Source organism: Podarcis bocagei, assembly GCF_964188305.1.
Source record: "Podarcis bocagei genome assembly, chromosome: 2".
NCBI lineage: Eukaryota > Metazoa > Chordata > Lepidosauria > Squamata > Lacertidae > Podarcis > Podarcis bocagei.
This window is the reverse complement of record NC_138126.1, coordinates 111,537,385-111,560,166: the sequence shown is the minus strand read 5'-3', so window position 1 is coordinate 111,560,166 and position 22,782 is coordinate 111,537,385. Positions and strand designations below refer to the sequence as shown.

The following is a 22,782-nucleotide window of genomic DNA, read 5'->3' as shown; positions in this document are numbered from 1 at the left end:
TTTTGTTGATGTTTAGGGTGCCACGAGATTCTTAGGTTTTGCTGCAAGAAACTAACATGGCTACCCATCTGGAAATAGTTACTAGTTAAGTTCCTAAAGAAAGGTCCAGATAATATTTATATAATTGTACAGTCTTATCTAGCAAAGCTTAATTGTTGTGGTTGGGACGGATCTTGTCCTTGCTATATCGTTTGCAGAGAAATAAATCTCAAAGAGGCATTTATCTTTGTGCATCCACCTTCATATTTATTCTTAGCTCAACAAAAACAAAACTAGGGCCCGGAGTGATCACATCTTATTTTTTCTTTTTCACATTAATTCATTCAAATAATTACTCCCTCCTAGTTCTGTACTCAATTGCTAATTCCCACTCCACACAAGGGTGCTGTAAGGAGGGGTGCTATTGACTCTTAACTATTCATTAACCACTCTAGTGGTAGAGTATAAAAGGACAGTTACGGCATTAATCTACATTAATTAATTTTGGGTGTGCACTCCTAATAATTTGTCTAAGGGACATACACCAGTTTTGAGGCAAAAAAGGCAATGGCCTCGATTCTCACACTGAATTGGCTTTGGTGTGCAGTATTCATATTGTCTACTTTGTGTTTCACAGAAGTATTAAAATGCCTGTAAATCATGGCAGCAGCTGCTAGAAAACAAACATCCTGTTTTGGTCAGGTATCGCCAAATGGAAATCTAGTTGCCTACATTAACTCAAACACTTGTGTAGATAGAATCCAAGAAATATTCAGCCTGGAGCAAATTCTGGTAACTGCTGCAATCTTGCCACGCATTTAAGGATAGTATTGCTACTGTAACGGTTCATTCTTCCGTAAGTTTCATTCTTGTTCATTAAAAAAAAAGGAGGAAAGTGAAGGCCTGGGAATTAAATGCAGGCCTCTCTGTACAGCCCTTGGGACTCTCTGCAATCTGCACCCTATTTTCCAATGCGACACCCATCAGTGGCCTTGATGCATACCCTCTTCAACTGTTCTTGCCTGGCAGGAAGTTATTCTTGAACTGACTATGCACCCTTACTTGTCTGAATAGATGGGGGTGTAGAAACCTCTGACTTTTGCATGGCTGGAATGTAGTCTACTGTACAAAGGGAAGAGCTGTGTCCCTTGCTGTACCCATCTTATTTGCCCCTGGCTCTGTCCATAAATAGTGTGCTGCCTCGAGAAGGCTGCTCAGGAGGGATTGTGGCCCTTGGGCTGCGAAAGCTTCTCCACTCTGCTGATTTAAAGAGTTTTTGTCCCACTCTCCAGCCAAAAATAGCTCCCAGAGCAGTTTATGAATATCAATATTAAGACAGTCCCAGGGCTGATGCTTACAATCTGAAAGAATGTAAAAGGAAAATTGGGAGAGAGAAGGAAAAAAGCAAACTCATGCACTAGTTCTTTAGTTACACAGTTCTTATAACAACCAGCTGGAACAGAAAACAGTACAAGGAGATGATGAGCCAAAAATTACTTATCTCTCAGCTGGGCCAATTTAATGGCTCTGCTTCCAACCTCTACCTCTGTCTACTGTGTTCCATCTTTGGACAGAATTGCTTTTGTCAGGTAGCAGTTGATGGAGGGAAGAACCTAATAGCTGCTTCTAATCCAGTGGTTAGGATTATTATTGGCCTACAACTCCCTAGCTAGCAGAACCAGTGGTCCGGGATGATGGGAATTGTAGTCTCAAAACAGCTGGAGGGCCGACTTTGAGGAAGCCTGTGCTAACATTTGTTAATTCTGCTGTAACTGCTGCTTCTAAATCAGAGGAGGCAATTTTACTGTTTCTCCATTACAGGACATAGATGAATGAATATACAAGCATCTTTTTCTATCCCTTTATTATACTGAACCAAAGGCCCATTGGTGGCAGTTGTTTTCTTTAATTGAGAACGAAATGGGAGGTATTCAGCTAAGTTTTACTCAGAGTAGGGCAATAGTAAAAAGGTAAAGGGACCCCTGACCATTAGGTCCAGTCGTGACCGACACTGGGGCTGCGGCGCTCATCTCGCTTTACCGGCTGAGGGAGCCGGCGTACAGCTTCCGGGGCATGTGGCCAGCATGACTAAGCCGCTTCTGGCAAACCAGAGCAGCACACGGAAACGCCGTTTACCTTCCCGCCTATTTATCTACTTGCACTTTGACGTGCTTTCAAACTGCTAGGTTGGCAGGAGCAGGGACCAAGCAATGGGAGCTCACCCCGTTGGGGGGATTCGAACCGCCAACCTTCTGATCAGCAAGTCCTAGGCTCTGTGGTTTAACCCACAGCGCCACCCGCGTCCCAATAGTCATGTTCATTAATTTCAAAGTTAGGTCCATTAATTTCAGTGGATCTACTCTGAGTAAAATTTAGTTGAAACAGAACAGCTGCAGTCCAGGTTAACTATTGGAAATAAAAGATAAATGTAAATATGCACAGAAAACATGACTAGCTGATTTAAAGGATGGTTTGAGATCTTATTATAGGTCCATCTACACTTTGCCCATGCCCCCCATTTCAGTGCTTTAAATAAAAATACTTTTTGGAATACGTTGCTTATCAGTCATATCTACTGTCCTATAATAGTAGTATAGTCATAACTCCTGTTCCCCACCTCCTTTACTTACCTAGCCACCTTCTGTACCCTTCAAGGGTAACTGTCCCTCCGTATTTATTCTCCCTGCCTTGTGCCCCACTCCTGCATTGGGAGAAGGGTTTTATTAGAGAGGACACTATCTTTTTGAGGGTATGCATTTCCCCTTCTTCAGCAAAGGGGTGGGTGGGGGTGAAATCATTCTAATCAAACTGTGTTTAAAACACTACCTAATTTATTTTTCCTCTCTAAGCTGGGGGCTGCTCGTGACTAATTTGAGCTGAATAGGCAGATAGAAAAAGCATCAGGCATACAATGAGCGGCAGAAAGTGTGGGAAAACTAGCGAAAGAAAGGGATGGCCGAGCCTTGCAGCGTGAGAGCTAAGGAAGGCCGTGTAGCACCCAAATTCAGCATGAAGTCACTTTTCAACAGTAGACGCTTGGGCTCTAAATGCAAGTAGGACTATAGGTCAGGGAGGGGGAAAATGGAAATTTGTGTTAAGTTTGCACAATGTAAACGGGAGAAGGGATCTTGTGTGTGCGTGCGTGCGTGCATCCCTTCACAAAGAAATACAAACACATGTTCTTCCCAATTGCAATGTCCTCTTCTCCCCAGTGGCCTCTTGCCCCTGAGCCCTCTGTGGGTGGGTTTGAAAATCTTTCTCCTGTTTAAATTCAGGAAAATAAGAAAACAAAGGGAGAGGGGGAGCCTGGAAGTGTGTGCCAGTGAGGAGTTAATAAAGAGAAATGTGTCGTCCTCCCTGCCCCCAGTCCCGCTGCTCTTTTAAATATTTATAGAGACACAGCGAAATTTTATTTCTAGAGGCGGGGAAATCAAGTGACCTCTCACCTGAAGCTCTGACCTCTTGAAACTCAGATTATTTCCCCTCTGCCAGGGGAGGAGTTAGAGAGGATTGGTCAGTTTCATGCCAGCTGTGAGATGAACTGTTTCCTTGTGCTCAGAGTTGTCATTTCTCTTTAATGTCAGCCACTTTCCACATTGCCTCTACTGATCCCAAGAAACAGAATGGTTGCTTTAGTTTAAAATGGTCTGGTTATTTCCACATCAAATTTCTCCTGGAATAGGCACTAGTATTGTTAATTACACCATGCTCGCATCTCTACCGATGCATTTAACAAATTGGGGTAAATACTATAAGTACTCTATAGAAGCAATGTCGTTTGGTTTTACTACACCTGGTACCATATCATTTAAGGTGTCCAGAAGATGCATTATGTGATCTATCCGTGATAGAAAGGCCTTTGGTTTTGGGTAGCTGACACATACAAGTTTTCGGGGTATCAATATCAAATTCTATCCTTTTCCCTGGACCAAGGTTTGCCAGGCAACTGAGTTACCCTGTAATATGTCACAATCAATGTTATGGATCATATCTTCTCTAATATCTATACTTCCAGATGTTTTCCTTCCAGGGTTCAGGGGTGCTCCTTCTATTGCTTAATTTGTTTTGATACCCCGCTCCTGGATTTATTCCTCAGATAGTAACTGGATCTCTGTTGTGTTTAGTCCCTGCTTCGGGATTTCTTCCTCAGATATTAACTGGATCTCTGTTGTGTTTGGTCCCACTTTGCTTTCTTCTTTGTTTGTGGGGCAAGTTCGTTTGGGCCAGTTGTGGATGTTGTTGGAATCAATTTATACAGTTTCTGCCACTGTTTTTTTCTAACACAACGGTGGGGTAAATAGTGTTTTTGTATTATCACTCATTAACAAGGTGATAAGGGGATGTCATCCACAAATGTACGTTAGCTTTGGGAATGAATATTAGACAACGGAGGAAAATATCCAGCGCTCTGCAAGAATTAAGGCAGAGTTCATAAGTGTGCTGGATATGACCATATATGTTACTTTTGAGAGTTGGAAGGGGTCCTGTGGGTCAACTAGTCCAACCCCATGCATTGCAGGGATCTCAAGTAGATCATGAAAATGATACAAGTCTCACCCTGAAGTCAACAAAACACTGGTTAGTACACATAATCATGCCTACCATGAGACCACAATGAGGGCCATTTTGCAGCCTGTGTTTGCCTTCCTTAGCAGCTGCCCAGCAGAGCTACTTCAAATGATCAAGAGATGACTGGTTCCCATTGCGGTGGAGGGACCTCTGGAACATTTGAAGACCCCCTGTGCCAGCTGACTGCACATTTTGAGGATAACGTCCCTTGACTTCAGAGTGACTTTGACTCTGCCGTTGTTGCAGTTTCAACCAGGTCCTAAGCTGAATCCCTGGCGTCTCCACCTCCATCGTTCTGCCCGGACACTGAGGTCCAGCGCCGAGGGCCTTCTGGCAGTCCCCTCGCTGCGAGAATCCAAGTTGCAGGGAACCAGGCAGAGGGCTTTCTCAGTAGTGGCACCCGCCCTGTGGAACACCCTCCCACCAGATGTCAAAGAGAAAAATAACTACCAAACTTTTAGAAGACATCTGAAGGCAGCCCTGTTTAGGGAAGCCTTTAATGTTTAATAGGTTATTGTATTTTAGTGTTTTGTTGGAAGCCGCCCAGAGTGGCTGGGGAAACCCAGCCAGATGGGCGGGGTATAAATAATAAATTATTATTATTATTATCATCATCATCATCTCCAGTTTTAAAAAGGATCAGCTGGCAGATCCTAAATTGTGGGCCACAAATTCAGGTGCTTCTGTGCTGCTGTTTGAAGGCATTTATTAAATTTATATACCGCCCTTCCTCCCAAAGGAGTCCAGGACATACCTCGAATGGGAAGCAGATGGCTTCAGAGACCCCCCCCCCCTTTTCTGTGCGTGCTTCCTGGCCACATTATCTCCCATGAGCAAGTCAGGTGGAAGCCAGTCATGCTTTCTTGCTCCGTGTTTTAATTACTGTGGGCATTTGTACGAGGGCAGACTTGTTATGCGGCAGCAAAGTGGAAGGCTAGAAAGCCTATATTATGTCATAGCTGGCACAAGTTTTGACCCTGGTTTGTGGGTGGCCGTCAGCACGAGGCATAGCCATCACTATCACTGTTCTCATTTGTCCAGTCTTTCCTCAGATTGTGCTCCTATCTATCCCCCATATCCATACAGACACTCTCTCCCTTTAAATTAGGTCAGCTAGTCACCAAGCAGAAGCAGGTGATACAGACATGACCAGAACAATAGCAATTGCTCATTAAACTTTCAACATCTCCCTTCACAACAAACATGCACACCCAAGCAGAAACTTTTCGGTCCTGATAGTCTTGCTATCACCACATTAGATGCTTTCTTCCAAGTGAGGAGCATAAAATTAGTTCCAGAGGCATGATTGTATAAGTTCAGGTCCTATCTGGAAAGCCACTCTTGGCTATATTACTTTCTTCTGAGGAAGGTGTTGCATTGTGGAAAGCATGATGGGAAGAAAGCACCTAGTGTTGACAATTTGTACTGGGAGTAGCAGGATTGGTGCTTAAAGTTATAGGCAGATGCAATCCATCCATTTGTGCATCTAAATAATGTGTATAAAACATCTCGGAATTAAGAAATAATTTTTCCTGGCCAAACTGTCAGAGCAGCCTCACCTCCAATGTGTTCCCCAGTGTGCTTAAACCCATATGCAACCCCTAAAAGTGGCAATGGGTCCAAGCACGGCAGAAGTTGGTTCTTGGGAATATTTCAGGGGAAAATGGCACTGGCTTGATATATAGAGAGCATCAAGTTTCAGTCAGTAGGTTTTCCAAACCTTTCATTTATTTGCTACTAAACAAGACATCTTGTCATGAGACTTAACCTATATGTATACAATCTGAGCTAAAAGTTGCGGGTGTTGCTGTTGGCACTCTTATATTCCTGAGTAGTGTGTATTTGTTTTTTGAGTCAAGTATTTTCGGATTTACTTCCAACATTCACCTTCATCAAGAAACCTGCCCCTCCAAGTTCTGCCCATCATTTTAGAGGAGTCTTTTTTGTGCATTTGATTTTAGCTGCAGTGTTTCCATGATACTAGAGGGGGGGAATTAAATCCCCCCTCTTTTCTCTTGCTGAAGGTTGTGAATTCTCCTTTTTTTCAATCAATTCCAATGGAATCTGCAGGGTCCATGTGTGCCGCTCACCCATAACAATACATTCCAATAGGGTGTTCCCATTTTATCAGCCCTTCAAGCTGCTGAATTCTTAGGAAATGCAGAGCTTTAGCCAGTTGTTTCCTACCCACAGTAAAGAAATCACTGGCAAGTAAGCTGCACAAACTGAAAATGCAAGTGCGGTTGACAGAGATTCACATTAAAAATATGTGAGATCTTAAATAAAAGGTTTCCATTATTGAGTTAGAAAGAAAAGCACACAACTAATGGAATAGAGACAAAATTTAGGATAGAGATGAAACATTGGAGAGTTAGTTTTAAAATATTTTTGTTAAGATTGGTGAACCTTTAGGAGTGGACTTGTACAACATCTAACATACATTAATAAATGAGAAGATGGGGAAACTGCAGAAAAAGCACAAAAAGGTGCCTCTAAGGGAGCATGGACTAGGAAGCTGCCAAGAGTCCATATGTTAGTGGTTCACGAAAACTTAAACATTGCCTTACTTGATCAGATGAAAGACCTGTATATTCAGCATTCTGACTCCAATGGCAGTCAGGCAGTTGCCTTAGGAAGATTCATAAGCAGGGCATGGTGGTGATAGCATATATTGTTGCTTGTCCCAGCATCTGGTAATTAGAAGATGCTATCTCTGAACACATGGGTAATAAATAATAGATAAATCTGTCCTCTGTGAATTTGCACTTATCCTCTACAAACATATTTGAACCAAACAATTACTTACAGGAGCTAGTACCGTGTTGTGTACTGGATTATTATTTATATGTTGCAGCTGGAAGGAACATTTGTAAAATTCACATGGAGATTGTCTTGGAAATTCCTTCCTCTGAGGACTAGTTTTAGCAGTGTTATTTAATGTCTGTGGAATATCTTTTGGAAAGGCTCTGTAGATTGTATACATTGGTTTGGATGTAATCTGCATGTGTGTTCTAAAGTGTCCTGGAAATTCTGTGGATGCAAAATATCACATGAAGAAGGCTCTCCAGAATATCTGATTGAGGAAGAGCAAGCATTTTGAACTAAGTTGTTTGAGGAAACCTAAGAGTGGGACGTGGGTGGTGCTGTGGTCTAAACCACTGAGCCTAGGGCTTGCCGGTTGGAAGGTCAGCGGTTCAAATCCCCGCGACAGGGTGTGGTCCCGCTTCTCGGTCCCTGCTCTGCCAACCAAGCAGTTTGAAAGCACGTGCAAGTAGATAAATAGGTATTGCTCCAGCAGGAAGGTAAACGGCGTTTCCGTGTGCCTCTCTGGTTCGCCAGAAGTGGCTTAGTCATGCTGGCCACATGACCTGTACGCCGGCTCCCTCGGCCAATAAAACAAGATGAGCGCCGCAACCCCAGAGTCATCTGCGAGTGGACCCAATGGTCAGGGGTCCCTTTACCTTTTACCTAAGAGTCAGCTTAATGAAGTTGGCTGATTTGAGCTGCTTAGAGATTGGGACATATTTATTTGGTCATACACAGGTGCTTAATGAAATAAACCTGTGTTTTCAGAGCCTTCCTTATCTTGAACTGCCACAACTACTTCCCTCTATCCTGTTTTACCAAGCAACTTCAGTTCGCCAAGCCCTTTCACCCAGACAACACATGTAGCCAGCAAGCTAGAGTTGCTCTGATCGGTTTCATGTCCATATGTGTATATATTCACACCACTTCCTCTGATTGGGGCAATGTAATTAGCTCTTACATTCTCAGCATACCTGTCACCTCCTAATGAGGGCTCCATAAAACAGCATCCCATGATCCAGTTTCCTGCAGCACTTCTGGCCAGTTGTAAATCTCAGCTTTTACAATTTTGGGACAGCAAAACAGATGGAATAACTTTTTTGTTTGTGAGTCTGCCTTTCGGGACAGTATTTTATTTCCTTTGTATAATCTGCATTCTTTACATAAAATAAATGAGTAAAGATAAATAATAAAAGTAAAATTATCAGTGCTTTACTAGATCCTGCACAGCACTCAGACATGCACAGTTCTGTCCAGGACCTTGCCTTCATGGTTACAGGGATAAAGGTAAAATGCTGAAGGAGAGAAGAAGGGTGTGGATTATTGCACCAAATAGGATACATCCTTCCTCTATGTATGTCATTGTGAAGAATCACGTAGCGTTAGGGCTAAGGCAGTGATTATTAGATGTGTATATTTCCTGATCCAAGGACATAAACCCACCACACTTGCCAAACATGTTTTGTTTGACTTGGATTGGGATCTTCCTGATTTGGACAGAACAGTCAGAAGAGTGCAGTTCTATTCAGTCCTGTGTTTAGCAAAGTGTTGGGGTTAGGCAAAGGTTCGTTTGCCTAGTAAGAATCATTCAAATGTCACATTGAAAGGTATTTGAAAGGCATTGGGGGGGCGGAGTTCTTTTTGTTCTGGTGCCTTCCTTTAGGGTTACACAGGCTGGATCAAAATGAATGGGAAGGATAAGTTAACACTGGCGTGATCGGTAGTGACTTTAAGTGTGAAGCATTAAGGGTTATTTGGGAGAGCTGTTTTTCCCTGTTTGTTTATTTTTATACTGCCGCCCCCCCCCCCCATTTTTGACAATGTTGTCTGGTTCTTTATTGAGATGGCACCAGGTCAGCAACTGGAATGCCCATCTTCCATTTCAATCTGAACTTTTCAGTGTGTCAGTCTTTCTTGAGAACGCTACACTCTGCTTTCTTTTCTAGGAACAGCTACAACCCTGTGTTTTATTAATAATGCTTGCTTTAGCTTGCACTGTGCTGTCTCTGTCTAGAATGCAGGACTTGATTATTTTGGGGTCTGGTTGTGCATTCTCCATGTGAAAGTGATGGCTTATTAGTGATTGTACATTCTGTGGGAAGAAAGGACAGGTGGACTTGCTGACATTCTAACCATCTCCACAACTTGGATGAGAGAACTAAATGAATTGCTGCCGCTCTTTCCCAAGTTTCAGTGTTTGTCACAAAACATGAGAAAATGGTGCCAGATGAACGAGCGCTAACTAAATCTCATCAGTGGAGCAATTTACCATCAATAAATTTAGATGCTGTGGCGGTAGAAGCATTTTCAAAGGTGACTGCTTTAAATCACTTAGTGGTTGTATTAAACACCTTAAATCACTTATAATAGTGATCGTATTAAACAGCTGGTGCCAGCAAGGATAATCTGCATATAAATACAGGCTTTCCACAGCATCCTTTTTTGGATTGCATCTCTTGCACACAACCCACTACTTAGGGCTGCACATAACCTTGATTGCCACTCTTAGAGCTGACAGCCTTGACAATCATCCATTTGTACAGGGGAATGGACTGAAGTCAGCTCCCCTTTTCTCTCCCAGCAGGTGATCAGCGCACTCTCAGAGTTTGACACCACCATCTGTCCAGCAGGCCCATGCACGGCAATCCTTGTGCATGATAGCCTATGTATAGCTCATTGCTCTGGACTAGAGTATGTGATTTAGAGCTGTAGAACGGATGCAAAGTAGATCTAAAAAAATAATAGTCATGGGCTAAATGGTATTAGAATATTATTTTAATAAGGCATTGACCCATTTTGATTTTTGCGACACATGCCAGATAAGCACTTAGGAATGATGGAAATGCTATTTAAGTTATATACATATAGTGCTTAAATGGTAGGTTAGGTTTTTTTCCCCTGTGACAGCCTTACCCAATGTGGTGTCCTCTGGATGTTTTGGCATACAGCTCTTTTGATTCCAGACTACTGGATAGTTGTTGTCCAAACCATCAGGAGAGTACATTAGGGAAGGATGACCTAGAGAATCAAAACTAATTCAGTTTCAGTTTAGGTTCCAATCCTCAGTGGGTTTTTCTTTTAGAGTTTATCAACAAAAATGAGAAACTCTGATTTCCATCCTCCGTCCACCTTTAATGTGATCAGAGTTCCTTTCTCTCTCACAATGCAATCCTGTGCATGTTTACTTGGAAATGTCCTGTTGTGTTTTTGTCATAAGTGTGTTCAGGATTGCAGCCTTAATCTGGGAACAAGGACTAGGAGGAAACAATTGCGAAAGGCTTCTTTGGAATATTTCTCAGTTATATAGTTTGATGATTCAGTGTTAGGGCATGTAAGAAAAAAATGAGAGGCATTAGGGAACATTTTTTGATCCTGTCCAAGAATTCGCTAGGGGCTAGGAATCATAAGGCTGTTTTTAAAAAATAAGGTTAGGTCCCCTGTGTTCTGACTGCAAGCGTGCTTTAGCATAATCAGATTGCTCCAGCGATATGAATGGTATGGTGCCCAGTAAGATGGTGTTGGAGAGTAAACAAGGGAAACTGAGAGCTAAGACCTTTGGACTCTTTGTTTCTTGCTGTTAAAAAAAAACTTAATGGGGAGAAACAAGTTGCCAGGAATATGGAATAATGGAATATGGAATAGCGAAGGTTTCAAAATAAGGTGTGTCTCCTTCTTCCAGCATCCTTGTAGCTACCGGCATATCAAGAATCATATCAACGCCAGCTCTCCAAGGGAAGTATAACGTATGGTTCTGGGAACCCAGATACATAGTTCCAGCCTTGCACATGTGTTCAAACTTTCTATTCTAATATTTTCCTTCTTAGGAATAGAACCAAAGATATCCCAAAGTATAATAACTCAGCCTCAAATTGTACATAATGGCTTTGCTGGACACTCAAATACAGGGATTTTTGAGCTATAAACTTTTTAAGATTTAAAACTCTGCCAGTGCATTAAAAGAAGAAAATGCTTTTTGCTATATATATTTATTGTACAAAAAAAATCTTAAAAAGGACAAAGAGAAATTGGAACAGAAGCAATGGTTATGATATACTGGACAGACTAAAGCCAGTTACAGAACAAATTTAGTTCATACAACACAGAAGAGAAATATAGCCAAGGCAATCCATATTTGTGTTTGCTTTCCTCTAATTTTCTTTTTCTAAGATGTATGTGAAATAACAGCTGTTACAAGATCCAGTTGTTCTGACCCCAGTTCCTCATAAATGAGTGCCATCTTAATTTAATTTTTGTGTTTTCAGTCAGTAACCCCTATGGGGCAGGAGAGATTAGAAAATATGTGCAATGGTGGATTTTTGGCAAAGCGAACAGCTAGGAGCTTGTTCAACTGAGAGAGGAATACTGTTTTCATGGTAAAAGGTCTGTGACATAATTCTTAACTAACTCTAAATTTGTTAAGTGAAACAGACCATAACTGTGTCAATTTGATAAATGGCAATGAAACCATGTAAAAAAACAGCATCAAAAATAGGGTATGATATGGCATGATTTTTGAAGGCAGCAAAATGCCAGCAGAATTAGATTGGTTTCTTTTTTCCAATAAATAGTTACAGTGGTACCTTGGTTTACGAACTTAATCCGTTCCGGAAGCCCGTTCTTAAACCCAAAGCATTCTTAAACCAAGGCGTGCTTTCCCATAGCAGCGGGGGACTCAATTTACAAATGGAACACACTCAACAGGAAGCGAAACATGTTCTGCTTCCAAGGCAAAGTTCACAAACCAAAACACCTACTTCCGGGTTTGCAGCTTTCTTAATCCAAGTTGTTCATAAACTAAGCTGTTCTTAAACCAAGGTACCACTGTACTGAAAAATTTACAGAGTAGTCCTAACACTCAGATCCACTGGCTGGAGGGGATAGGATTAGGCAGAGGTGCCTCTTTATCAGCAAAGAAGCACTCTACTTATAGGCAGATCACCATTCCCATGGAATGCAGCATGGACATTGCAGAGTGGGGATGGGTTGGGGTGAATTTGAGTCTACTAGGTTAAAGTCCCCTTCATTCTCTTGAGAGAGGCCCAACGATCAGGTTCTTTCCACCTATGTCATCCTAAAGCTGGTATAAATAATTTCCCCCCACTGGAATCAATGGGCGGGGTTTAAAAAAAAATCTACCACTTCACACCCCACCCCACTTAGAGTAACTGTCAGTCATTTCTGTGCCTTTACGTTTTCCTCATTTCTGGATTCTGTAATTAAGTCTCATACTACTGGTATAAAAGATATCCCTGTTCCACAGATGATACCGAGATAAAGCTAATTTGCCTCAAAGTTACACCAAAATTGGTGCTGAAGCTCACAGAAGAGTTAAATAGTTTTAAGAGCAAGCCCTTTAGTACTAAGTATTATGCCATCCATTCTCCTGTTGACACATTCTTGACTCGCAGGCAACAGCAAAAAACTGTCTTTCTAGGACTCCTCTTTTCCCCATAAATGAGGCACAATCTGTAATTGTGCTAAAAGTCTAACTTCAGCCTCTTCTCCCAGACTTAATTATTTGGCATGGGTTCTTCTCGCTCGTCCATGACAACTTGGGGGAAACTAAAGCTAGCTGGACATTGGTTGACTAATTCTAAACTATTAAAGATCTTCAGAAAGATTTGATAGCAAGAAGAAGTACATAAATGGCCGGTAGGTGTTTATTTAACTAAGAAATCAGCTAGTGAGTTAGTTTGCCCTATGAGCATTGTATTCAGTGGCATGGCAGTAACAAGACACTTTGTGGCTTGGAAGTCAGATATAACAATGTGTGGTTGCTGAGATTGCAGAACTACGCAGTGTATTGCCTTCGGCAGGAAAGGATTCGACACCAAGATTCATATGCACTAATCTTCACACACAGCCATTACAAAAAGAGAAAGCACAGACATAAAAGTATCTCTTCTTGAGCTCTAGGGTGTGTCACAAAAGGGAAATCCCATCCTAGTCTCTTTAAATTTTCTTTAACCTTCTATAGTGCAAATGGTACCTTAGCCCAAAGCAGTCTTTCAATACAGACAATTTTTACAGTGAACATTCAGCATTTTTAAGTCCAGATGCTTTGCTTCACTCCTGCAAAGTCTCTGAGGCCTCCTCAAATGTCCTGATAGGATGGCCTCTTGCTTCCAAAGTGAACTGGTATCCCTTTTGTAGAGAAAGGCAGCCATTCAAGATGTTGGTGGATAGGTGTGAATGGGACACAAACTGCCCCAATACAACAGAAGTCCCTGTTGATTAACACCAGCCATGGACCTAAAACCAACTTGCACCTCTTGGGGAAACTAAAATGACTATATGGCACGATGCAGGCTATAGTGGCATTAGCTTTCCTCTCAGAATCCCAGTTTCCCCTCATTGGCAGTCAGTCTCAAGACAGCCAATGGGTTTCCATCTGGAAAGGTTGAGATGACAGCTATGCACGTCCCACATGTAGGACTGGAGTGAAAAGCTCTGAACTCTTATTTTTTTATATTTTAATTTTTTTATATATTTTTACATTTTTATTTTGTTGTTCAAGTGCTGTGTTTGGTCATGTGATCAAAACAAACAAACAAAAACAATCTTAACCAGTGAATGGCCTTTTGGTCATGTGATTTAAAAAATACTTTGCCTGTGTCACTTGTCATCCTCAAACTCGTTTCTTCATTTCATACCCACAGGCACATGCGCTCACATGCTCACACTCGCGCTCACACTCACTCATACACCCCTATGACATTTATGCACAGTAACATCAACAAAAAAGTTAATAATAATAATATACTTGTAGGACTGATATTTACATGCATACATCCAAAAATAGCCATGCCTGTTTGCCTTTTGTGAGTCAAATTACCCAAAGCAAAATACTATCCCATCAAAGGAGCCACTAGTAGCAGGTGAATTGGAATTATCTTTCTAGTTTAGCACCATTGGGCAGTAGAAGGGTAGGGTGGAGAATCAAACCACCCAAATCCCAGAAAGAAAACATCCACGTTTCAGGTGAGACCTGCCCATCTATTTTGTGTACCGTACTTAATGGGTAGGCTGCATTAGTGTTTAACAGGAAAAGAACGGTAAAATGGACTGTATCATTGCAGTCCTAAGCGCACTTACCCCAAGGTAAGCATTGCTGAACATAGCAGGGCTTATTTCTGAAAAAGCGTTCGTGGGATCAGGTTGCATGCCTCTCAAAACAATCCTTAATGGCATTTGTTCTACTGGGACTTTTATCTCCACATGTGAGATTCAGGAATAGATTCTCCATCACTCTTAAGTTTTCTTCACTAACCAGAAACTCTCTTATCAGGAATGGGAGCCTTTGGCCCTCCAGGTGTTGATGGACTACAGCTCCCATCATCCTTTACCATGCTTTCTGGGGCTGTTAAGAACCAGGAGTCCAACTATATGTGGAGGGCCCTGGGGTCCCTATGTCTGCTCTATATTAATGAGGTACGCATTAACCAAAACACAATGAACTGGTAAAAATTAATAGAGAGGTTATGAAAAAAAGTTCTCCAGTTATCAGCCATTCCCTCAACAATCCCTTCTGACCATAGTCTCTGTGATGTACAAATGCATCTAATGAGCTACTTGTAGGCATATCCCAATACAGTGATTCCATCCCAATACAATTAATTGCATATTCTGTGTTAACTCTAAACTTCAGCTAATCATTTTGAATGTCTGCTGTTATAACAAGTTTAAAAAATGTGTCCTGTTTCTCTACTGACTATGCAAGCAAGTCACAGCAATGAACTGTTTTTTGGAAAACTACACTGCATTCAAAAATAGACATTTGGAGATGTCCCACTGGAAGAAGCCCAACTCCTAGGGATCCAATTTGACCACGATCATCTCAGTTTTCCACAATGATGTGTCTATATCCTTCCACCCCCTACAGCTGAGCAAAGCCACCAACAGGAAATTATATTTAATGAAAAATAGTTTTGTCGTACACTTCCCCCCTCTGCGTCTCGCAACAGGGAAGAGTTGTGTAGTGCAAAGTATGTGGCCCTGTGCCATAGCAGTTCAACTAAGAACAACTTCTTAAAGCAAGATTAAAATTAAGTATCTGATAACATAACAGCAAAATAAACCCTGGCTGGTCTTGGCAGATTTCAAACTGGGTTCTAGGAAGAAGCATTTTTGTGGAACATTTGTTGCGACGGTCCTCTCTGAATGGAGATTTTGTGTAATAATATCTGCTAGATATTAGATAGCTGAGTGAGGTAATATGCCACATCAGTGAGGATTATCACATTGATTCATGCTTTTCCTATCACAGATTAACAGTCATCTGCATGTTATTGTCAAATTCCTTTTTCAATTCAAACATTCTGATTTCAGTCCCAGAAACAAAACTCAAGCCTGCTTATTGATTTTAAAACAAACTGCACAACTATCTTCCTACTCTGTTTTTATAGAATAGTGCCAGATATAACAGTCTGAGAGTATGACACTGCTAACCTGAAATCTCACTTCTATACACTTCCCTCTTTTCAGCTTCCAACCACGATTCCTTCTAAAACAATAACAGAACACATAACTCTGTTTTATGCATGACATAAAACCAGTGATGTGCCACTGCAACTGAATCTGAACTCATGTTCTACTTCTTTTTATACTTCCAGAAGCAGAGAGGCAAGGGGCTGGAAGACAAGAGTTGTAACAGGATACTAGCTAGAATTGCCTCCTGTATACTGTAAGACCAGTTCAAGATCCCCTTTGCTTTCTAAGCATGCATAGATACTGTACACTTATGCACTTTAGAAAGCAAACATGAAAGTTGCATCCTTTGGACAAAAAGTAACACTGCGTTTCTCAAACCCCTAGTCCTTTATCAAAGCCAGTGTTATACATGTGTGTGTTATATATCTGTAACTTGGCTCTCTAGGAAGCACACCCTCATTAAATTAGTAAAGCATGCTGTTGCCAGTCTGAATTGGATTTTCATGGTTCAGGTACATCAAGTCTGTTGGACTGAGGAGGCTGCAGGCACAGTCCTCCTGAATCTGTTAAGAATATGGGTTCTGCAACACTGTCCTGATTGTCAAATTGACCTTGTTGCCAGAGTGGGTAATGATAACAGTGGTGTTTGCATACCTAAGTGCTGGCTGGGGAGGAACAATAGAGATCCAGTAAGAAAAGCAACTGTATTTCAACTAACGTTAGAAGAGGAATAATGTCAAATGTTCTTTGTATTAAGGAATGGACTAGATGGGGAAAGAGACCAGTGCCTGATTATTTCTTTTCCTTTAAAAGTCATCTTCCTTTTCTGTACCTCTTCGCCAATCTCTAGTGGAGGGCCTTAGCTCCTTAACTCACAAGCTGATCAATATGCTATCTATCTATCTCCCTCCCTCCCTCTCTCTCTCTCTCTCTCTCTCTCTATATATATATATATATATATATATATCCTGCTGTTATGCAAAGAAGAAGTGTCATCCCTTAAAGATCACTTGGTAAAGTCAATGGCATCAATCAAGGAATCCCATCTCGCATCTTTTCTTTGAACCACCTGCTCCTATGCGCTTTCCCAGTTCAAGGAGAGATCCTACAAAGCTAATATTTTCCAAAGGGAAAAGCAGAGGCATGAAGTAGAGGTAACTGTGCTTGATTAAAGTATTGCTGAACAAGTGACTTCTTTAGTACATCTGGCAAAGGCCCACAGCAATGGAATCCTTCAGAGAAAAAACAAGAACAAATGAAATCGATCATCGTTTTCCATTGCATCAAAAGGACTGGTGACATTTCTTCAAATACCAGATTCTCTTCAGACTTCCAGAGAAAGCTGTTCCGATCAATCACAACAATTAGAGATTTATGTCTTTTGATTTCTCAGGAACTGGAGAGAAAAAAGAATGGCATTGCTCTACATCACCATGTAGCAACTGCTCAGATTCCCCATTAATAAAAAATACCAATTCCACTCATGTCAAATTGCTGGGATATATTTTTGTTAGATAAATCTCACAGTAAAAAAACATGTAGTAAGTACACTTCTCTTCCCTCAGCTTTTTATTCTAAATACAGTATATTTTAATATGAAACTAGCAAGATATGTCCTTCATATTTCTGATATTCTCTTTTGTGATGCTTGGTGGCACACTATGAAGGAAACTATAATTTAGTTTCTGTTGTTTTTAATCTAATGATCCAACCCAAAATACAAGCTGCAGAAAAAGGAAATGAAGGTAACAAATATAACATATTGAGAACTTAAATGCTTTGCAGTCACCTTAAAGAATCCAAGTGACCCCAAACCGTTGAGGATTCCTGGCTTAAATCCTGTCATGGGCTTCCATCTGCAGAGCTGCTGTCCTGTATATACTTAAGCTAGCTAGTTCATTTGCACAAAGTTAAGTTAATGTAATTTAGCATAAGAAAAGGTAAGTTTGAGTGCTTTGAAAAAGAGTGAAGCGCTTCAGTCTATAAGTGCTAGAGAGGGGTAGTGTAGCGCAAAAAAGAGCTGATCTCTGTGCAACCTTGAGCAAGGGACTGTTCCCTTTTTTGGATTTTAGGGTTTAAACCCATGAGAAGTGCTAAGATTTTGCTTAGCTAGGGCAGCATTGAACTCCCTAGCAACAGGGTAAGAGGCAGGGTAGGGAGTTAAGATTTTCCACAGCGTCTCATCCTATGCACCTTCATCCAAGCCTTCATTCAAAGTTTGCCCAACATTCTGGTACCCTGTAACTTCAGATCAGGAAGGCAAAGATTCCATAGTATGTATCGACCTACAAAAGGACCAAAATTTGTCCATACAAGAATTGAACTGGGTGGTGATGTACACAGCTTCTTTAATACAATAAGTGCTAGATTTTGAAAGGTGGTAATCTGTAGGATGAATTAGTTCCTGGTGGTCTAATCTGATTCTTTATCCATCCAAAAAAAAAGCAACTTCAGGAGAAGTCGAGTGACATAGTTTAGCTGCTTTCATGCAATAGAACAGCTGTAATTCTGGCAAACAAGTTGATGGGTGGCTCAAAAGAGTCTTGCTAAAAAATTTGAACAAACACTTGGCTCCAGGGTCTGCTACAGACTCCCCTCCAGTCCATCACCCCCACACCCAGGTTCCAGACCCATGACAGAAATTTCTGAAGGGTTGCATCATGCCACACAGCAGCTCGCTAGACAGCCCAAGCAGAGAAGTGGAGAAACAAGCCCTAAAGCAGCAGGAACAGCTGAACTCTGGAGAAACAGGGATTCTGATTTCATACTGTCATGAAAATAGCAGAAGGGAAGCAAAGACGCCACAATGGTATGAGTAGTCTGAGCCTGACTGTTCCAGTTTGGCGCAATAAGGCATTGTCTACTTCAGAGAGAATTCTCATTTGCTCTTTCCCCTTCCTTCATTAAGCAACTGCAAATTCTGCACCTCAGATTTATTGGAGAAATTATGAACAGCCTGCAGAAGCAAACTCTTGCATGAATAGAATTCATACTTTGACCTCACAAATTGAGGTGCGTAAGTCTACTTTCCAAATGCCATAAATAACCTGGGGCCACCTACTCACTATAAGAGCTTTCCTACACCTAACATTTTCCCTATTTGAATATAGAAATACTTCTGCAAGAAAAAAAGTTCACTATATATGCCATTTCATCTGCCTAAGTGCTTCAGCTTTTGAGAACAATATTTCAATGGCTCCTTCAATCTATAATTTGGCTGCTTAATTGAACAAGTGAGTCCCCCCAAACAGACTACATTCAAACTTTAGTCCCATCACAGATGGAAAATTTACAGGGAATGGTTGAATTGTGGTGACTATCAGACAGCAACAATTTCTAATTCACATAGGATGTGAACCACTAACTAATGGGTTGCTCTGTTGGCTCCAAATTGCAGTATAGCATTAGTCACTTGGGTTGAAAATCCACACTGGAATCAATACCTTGACTCCACATTTAGAGCCATTATAGGTAACACCACAATTACCAAGACCTTATACTCCCCTAAGAGCTTCTCCTATTTAAACTTTTATATCCTCCTTTGATTCTAAGAATCGTAAGCCATGGATATGAAATCCATTATAACCCAACATCTTCCCAAGGCTGTCGACTCGAAGGAGGCCAGTGACAATATCTGCAACCAATTTGGCATTATCAAGTAACTTACATCTGTCTGGGGACATCAGTGTAGAGGCTTCAGCAGGCATTCTATCTGACCCTTCTATGCCAGTTTCTAAACCTAGAAATCAAGCTCAAATATGGCATTTGCTAAATGCCCAGTGTTTGGCCAGTGTTTCATTATCTGAAGAGCAATGATCTGTTCAATATACTGTTGAAAAAAAGTAACACCAACTCTAGATTAAATACATTCTGTGGCATAAAAACAATTAGAGACCATTGCATCTCTTTTTGTGAGTTAATGTATAATTTCCCTATGTTATCCTGGGCTTTGTTGCCTCAAATAGTAGGAAGCAGAATTGCACTGTGTTTCTTGGTTAGGGAAAGGAAGGTCACACTGTAGTTTCATGGAAGGCTATAGACAGGTTAAGGATCTACATAAGTGCATTTTAAAATAAAAAGAGCATTGATACAACAGTGAAGGTGAAGAGGAGCCAGACACAGCAACGCACTCATGCGACTGCTGTGTTATTAAAAACTGCCTAACACCAACAAGCCATTTTTCCCAGACATGGGGAACTTGCAGCCCCTAAGATGCTATTAGACTTCACATCCCATCAGCCTCAGCTGACATGACCAATTGTCAAGGATGATAGGAGTGGTGGCCCAACATCATCTTGGAGGGACATGGGCTCCCCATTCCTGCTCTAGCCATTAGAAACAATTCTTGCAAGTAGCCAAATCATATGTGTGTGTCTAGTTCAGTTAGCAAAGAAAACCATTAGTTCTATATATACATTGGGTGGGTGGGTGGGGGCCTTCATCACTGAAACATTAAACAAAAGTTATGCTTAAAGGAAAGCTCCAATGCAGAGAATGATTCAATAAATAAAGGAAATATTTCTCCTCTACTGCATCTTTGACAGACTCCTACCCTGCAAGTGAAAACCCTTGGTGGTATAAGTCAAATTATGCCAGAGGAGTAAAAGGGGACAGAGATCCTTTGTCCTCACAAAAACAAGACTCTTTTCCCCACTACTTCAAAAATGAACTTAGGTTAAGTACATGTTAAGCTAACAGCAACTTTGAATTCAATGAGTTGAGTTTACAGTTTCCTAAGGACACTAACACTGAAGGATATCAACTTTGAAGTGGATAGTGTCAATCTGCATGAGGGATACTGAAACTAAGGAGGTGGACTTACACCCAAGGCAGATGGAATTAAATTTTTCCTCTGATTGGACAGCTCCTCCAACACCCATCTAAGTCTATGGACTACACTTCTACTTCATCACCTTGGAACTATGCATCAGAGAAAAACATGGCAAGTGGACTCTGGTTTCTGTTTCTTGGGCATCTCCTAACTTTTAAGGGAGTCTGTCTCACAAAAGGCAGGCAGGTCAGCAACCCTCAAAGTCCCACATCATATTCACCCTCCCACCCACCCCCCCAAAATGCCAAATATTCCCCAAGCTGGCTGGTCCCTTTCTCTGTCTTTCTTCATCTTAATACAAAATATTTACCTCTTTTTCCCCTCTTTATCTCTATAGCTCCATACAACATTTTATTTAACTTAACAATCACAATCTAGGAAGCTTTCACTGTTTGTAAACGGGTTGAAGAGCCTCTCTCTTTCTGATGAACTTTTCCCACTTTGTAATCATTTTACTCTCAGATTGAGAGAGAAAGGGGGTTGGGAAGAAAAACAATACCAGTAAAAGTAAAGCTTGAGCAATGATGGGTCAAACAAAGGGTTTTGGAAGAGAAGAGGTCATTTCAGATCTGCCTCAGCGAGGAAAGTATTGATCCAAGCCAACTCATTCACTCTCCAGTAACGTGACGTCTGTTTTGATTATTGCACAGTGCATGATGTCACTTCAGAGATTTTCAATACAATTCTATCCATCTTGTTCTTTTCCCACAATTATTTTCTCTTCAGAAATGTTTTAAAATGATCAGGAATGGATTCATCAGTGTCAGGATGCATCATCGAAGCAGGAATCCAGGGAAATCATGAGGAAGGAGTGACAGGACAGGCAGAGGGTTTAAGAGCATCCACACCTGTCAACAACCATGCCAGGGATTTTGCCATAGATTATCTGCTGTTTGTCATTGAAGTACAGCATGTTGATGGGGGACATCTTGGTGGGTGTGCAGCAAGGCCCGGCTGAGCCCCGGGGATTGGCCTGCTGCACCAGATGGGTATGAGGATATTTCTGCATGAACATATACTCGCACTGGCCGGAACAATAGTTGGCTTTGTACCGCTTGGGGGCGATAATCCAATCCCAGCCGAAGGCCTCAAAATCAACAGTCAGTGGGTAGCGGCAGCAACGGGACTCAGTGGAGTGCTCGTCGCAGTCTAGTCCCAGGTTCCTCCGGGACCGTTTGTTGTTCTCCAGCACGCGTAGCTCCATGAAAGGGTGCTGGGGGTGGGAACGGAAGGGAGAAAACAAAAGAGTTATGTGTTTATGTGCAGTGTCTATTTACCCACATCACAAAGACAGAGATAACTAGCCCTATAGCAGGAGCCCAGCTCACAAGGATAGTTTTGAAGCACACCATTTCCATTAATTATCATCAGCCCACAACCCATCTTTCCAGCCCCATCTGTCCTCTTGCTCTGTATATCTTTTAAAACCACATATTTATCTCCCTAGCCATATCCCAGCTCTGTCCAGCTCGAGTCCTTATCTGTCCTTCCAAGACAAGCCATCTTTTCTCCAATCCTAACAATACTTATCACAGCGTACAGTAATTTATCCAATTCCCAGTAGGAGCCTAGAGTATTGCTTTCCCCTTTAGAAAGCCAGGCACAGACTGACCGTGTGCAGCTCCCTCCCTCCCTCCCTCTCTCTCTCTCTCTCTCTCTCTCTCTCTCTCTCTCTCTCTCTGTGTGTGTCTATATGTTCCTTTAAAAAAAAAAGTCAACAAGAGAGAATGCAATATATGGGCTGCTGACCCATCACCTGCTGCGAGAAAGAAAAAAAATGAGGTGCACAATCTGACAAGAGAGACCAAGAGATCAATTTGTAGGTAGTGGGTGAAGATATGAAATAAAGGGAGCTCCATAAGGAATATGTGCATGTCTTTATGTGATTTTTCAAACCATCTGCATATAGCAAGGTTTCAGTTAATCAGGTGTGTTTTCGCAGAGTAATTATACCTAACAGAATAAGCTTCAAGGGACAAGTAAGAGATTAAAGATAATAAAAGGGGAGGGGAAAATAAACCAAGAAGATATATTTTTATGAAATTAAAATGGGGGGAAAACAACTTTCAACGTTATTTGAATCTCAGTAAATTGCGTCTGTTTACATGGAAGACTAGCTGAAGGCTAACAGAATAAGATTGAATCATGAATGTATGTATCCAATAATC

General features: G+C 41.4%; 1 protein-coding gene across 2 annotated transcripts in view; it reads right to left on the bottom strand.

The window, feature by feature from the left end:
• Positions 1-10,175: 10,175 nt before the first annotated feature.
• Positions 10,176-22,782, bottom strand: part of GDF11 (growth differentiation factor 11) — a 49,686-nt gene continuing 37,079 nt past the window's right edge. The window contains exons 3-4 of one of the 2 annotated variants that reach the window (XR_014004712.1): positions 19,215-21,827; positions 10,176-19,167 (exon numbers count right to left, since the gene is read on the bottom strand). Coding sequence is in view for 1 of the 2 variants with exons in the window: in XM_081181479.1 (XP_081037605.1) it covers positions 21,447-21,827 (381 nt within the window). In the remaining variant the exon portion in view is untranslated. Of the gene's footprint in view, positions 21,828-22,782 lie in introns of both variants that reach the window. The other variant, XM_081181479.1, reaches the window with a different exon arrangement.